Source organism: Montipora capricornis, unplaced genomic scaffold (assembly GCF_036669925.1).
Source record: "Montipora capricornis isolate CH-2021 unplaced genomic scaffold, ASM3666992v2 scaffold_113, whole genome shotgun sequence".
NCBI classification, from domain to species: Eukaryota; Metazoa; Cnidaria; class Anthozoa; order Scleractinia; family Acroporidae; genus Montipora; species Montipora capricornis.
The window spans coordinates 22,501-25,739 of NW_027179878.1; the positions used below are offsets into that span (position 1 = coordinate 22,501).

Sequence of the window (3,239 nt, forward strand, 5' to 3'; positions counted from 1 at the left end):
TTAAAATGGTAAACGAATAGGCCATTTCCGAGTTCATATCTGCCTCCTCTTCATAGCGAGTCTGAGGGCAAAGTTTTTGTGATGGTAATTAGTTCTACTTTACGTATGAATGAAAACTAATTTTTATAAGAAAAACTTCGCACACTTAGACTCGCCTTGAAGAGGAGGCAGACATGAACTCGGAAATGGCCTATTCAACCCCACCGTCGTCCATTTTGCACGCCCAAACCCGATGCAGATCTGTGCATGCGCGTGGATTTATGCTGGACAAAAAAACTGTGGAAAATCAGGACTGGGCTACCGGGCCTCCGGGCGGCTGGGCTGTCGCGGGCTGTGGGCCATGGGCCGCTGGGCCTTCAGGCCGCTGGGCCGTGGCGGGCCGTGGCGGGCCGTGGCGGGCCGTGGCGGGCCGTGGCGGACCGTGCGCCGCGGGCCGCTGGGCAGCGGGCCTGCTTTTAGCAAAACCCCATCCACTCAATATTAACAAATTGATGTCAGTTTTTCATGCCTCTGTCGTGGTGTTATTGATCATGAATTTTGTCAAAACATTGTCAAAGTAGCTGTGGATGGCTGAGTGGATCCGCAGACTACTTTGACAATGTTATGATGAAATTCATTGTAAATAACAGGACAGACGCATGAAAAACTGACATCAATTTCTTTTTTACAATAACAAAAAAGCAGAAGGGTCAAAATTAAGACAAAACACGAGAAGAACGCGAGACAAAAATGCGAGAAACGCAAATCTGACGCAAGCAATATCGCGTCATTATCACATAAATTTTAAATTTGACCCATTGACTTCCAGGTGTGAAATTTAATAGATTTTACTGTCTAATTTTGCTCTTCAGTGCCAGGGCATGGTTCAGGAGTCATTGGGTGAACTAAAATGTTTGCAAATAGCATATATAATTAATGCATTTGACAAGTCTTAATGACGTTTGCCTGACACAAGAAAGGCATTGAATTCTAATGTTAGGAAATTTCCCAAAAACTACATGGCTTCCATTTATGGTGTTCATGAATTTGGTTTCTTTTGGTTGTCCTTAGAAACCACATGCATGGTCCTGAATTCTCTTGTTTGTCTCGCAATGGTCAAGACAAGCTTAAATCTGTTGTTCACTTGAATTACTCATTTCTTTGGTGCTCAAAAGTCATCTAGAGAACACATTGTATAGATTTACTATCTGTGTATTTTTGTGTTGAAATTTCTTACCGTTACAGTATGTATTTTGCATGTGTATTTTTGAACTTGCAGCTTTAATCAGAGTTACAGGTTGAAGATGGTAGCACAGGTATGTTTACAAGAATATGATTGAATTTTACTGACACAAGACAATGTATGTAATGTAATGTGTTCAAGTGTCCTATAATAATCATTGTACTTTAAGACATACTATTCCACTCAAAGTTTGAAGCATGGTAACCAGTGGGTTGCCTTAAAAACGGAGACTGTGATACATGTGTAGCCTTTGTGTTGTTTTTCAAAACTTTTCAAGGAGCACTGCTGGGAGTCCCTCTGGGAGGTATTAATTTTGTCCCAGGTAAGCTTTCATTAAACCAGTTAGGTCAGTATAGTGAGTTTTGTGTACATCCTTTGAAGGACAATGCAAGTGGTGGTAACAGTTCCAATAGTGATGTTGAGCATTCACCTCTGTGGTACATCATGGATGAGTTTGGATCTTGCATAAGGCATTCAGATGATCCATCTTTTGCTGTGGCCTTGTTATTCTACGTTCCACTTGGTGTTTCCTTTTCAATAATGTGGCCCTTAAGAGACATGGAATATGGAGGTTTGTAAAAAGAAATTATTGTCTTCCTGAAGTCAATTTAAATCAAAATATTGTTGGGTTTAATTTACTTGGGGAAGGACTTCAATACAAGGCGAAAAACCTCTCGAGAACAGGGATGGCACAGTGGTAAGGGTACAGGTCTGCCTCCCACCAATGTGGCCCAGGTTTGATTTCTGGAGGTTGACTTGGTTCTCTATGCTGCTCCGAGAGGTATCTCTCTGGGTACTTTCATTTTCCCCTCTCCTGGGAAAACCAACCAATCATTTGATATGAATTGATTTGATATAATTTCTGTACATCGTCCCTATTGCCAGGTGGTGGCACAGCACTAAATACACTTGACAGTCTTAAATAAAGTTCATAAAGCTCGAAGCAGAGTAGAGAAGCCACAAAATAATGTATTCCATGTATGTCGCCAGATCCAGGATTGACAGAAATGGAACCTGGTGTGGGCTTCATTAAAATAGGATATTTTCTCTCTGCTCATGGCTGTACCAACCCAGCTCGCTTGCATTTACAATGGATAGGTTTTAACTCGCTGATGGCGGGGGCAAATAAAATTTGTTGTATGATGGTTGGTGCTTTATTATAATTTTCTCTTTCTCCTCTGGATTAAGAGGAAGTTACCAGAGACTATTTACGTGGAGTTGAAGATCCTTTGACAAGAGACTGCTGTTTGCTACCTTGGTTTCCTGACAAATTGACTGATAGAGAATGGATTAAGCAATTGTCAGACGAGATAACTCTGGATTCTACAAGAAATCAGCTCTGGAAAATTCACATGCAGGTGCGTTTGCGTGTGGTGGTTTTTTTGGTATGGATCATGGATTTGATGTCTGAGGGTTCATCAAGGAAGGGTAGAGCACCACTGAGAAATTAATAATCGATTTTTTCTTGATTTCCCTTTCTGACTCTAGCGAGATATCTTCCAGAACTTTGGACTAATTATTTAACTCTCATCCGGTTTTAAGACCTGCTATAACCAGTTTGAATTTTTAATGCCTACCCATTGGTGGAAGAGTGGAAGCAAGGCTGCATTGACATCACACGAACACAAATGCATGACAGAACGATGAGGTGATTCATGCAGAAGTTTCCTTTTCTTCTCGTTATTGAGAGAAATCAAAGATATATACCTCTGCCAGGCAGGGTAATTATTGTATTTTGCAACGACTTTTCCCGGCAGTTTTTTTTCTTTTTTGCTTGCTTTATAATATAAACAAATCAAATTAAAAGTGCCCAGAGCTCTACCAATCCTTGTCAACTTTTTGGGAAAAATCTTAAAGCAACCCCTGCAAAGTACATGTATGTCTGTAAATTTAAGCATTTATCATGGACTTCCTTAGAAAATAATTTTCATTGTACACAAAAAATACCTTGAGAGTCCTGTAGACTCTGTTGGTTTTAAGGCAGAATGCAATGGCTTCATTTTTTGGTCAAACCACT

At 40.5% G+C, this 3,239-nt stretch overlaps 1 protein-coding gene across 1 annotated transcript in view; it reads left to right on the forward strand.

Annotated features, from left to right (window-relative positions):
- Positions 1–2,869, forward strand: part of LOC138034280 (tubulin--tyrosine ligase-like protein 12) — an 11,351-nt gene extending 8,482 nt beyond the window's left edge. Inside the window, exons 5-8 of the mRNA XM_068881807.1 lie at positions 1,259–1,295; positions 1,604–1,793; positions 2,411–2,580; positions 2,765–2,869. Of these exons, the coding sequence (XP_068737908.1) occupies positions 1,259–1,295; positions 1,604–1,793; positions 2,411–2,580; positions 2,765–2,869 (502 nt within the window). The remainder of the gene's footprint in view (positions 1–1,258; positions 1,296–1,603; positions 1,794–2,410; positions 2,581–2,764) is intronic.
- The last annotated feature ends 370 nt before the right edge of the window (positions 2,870–3,239 follow it).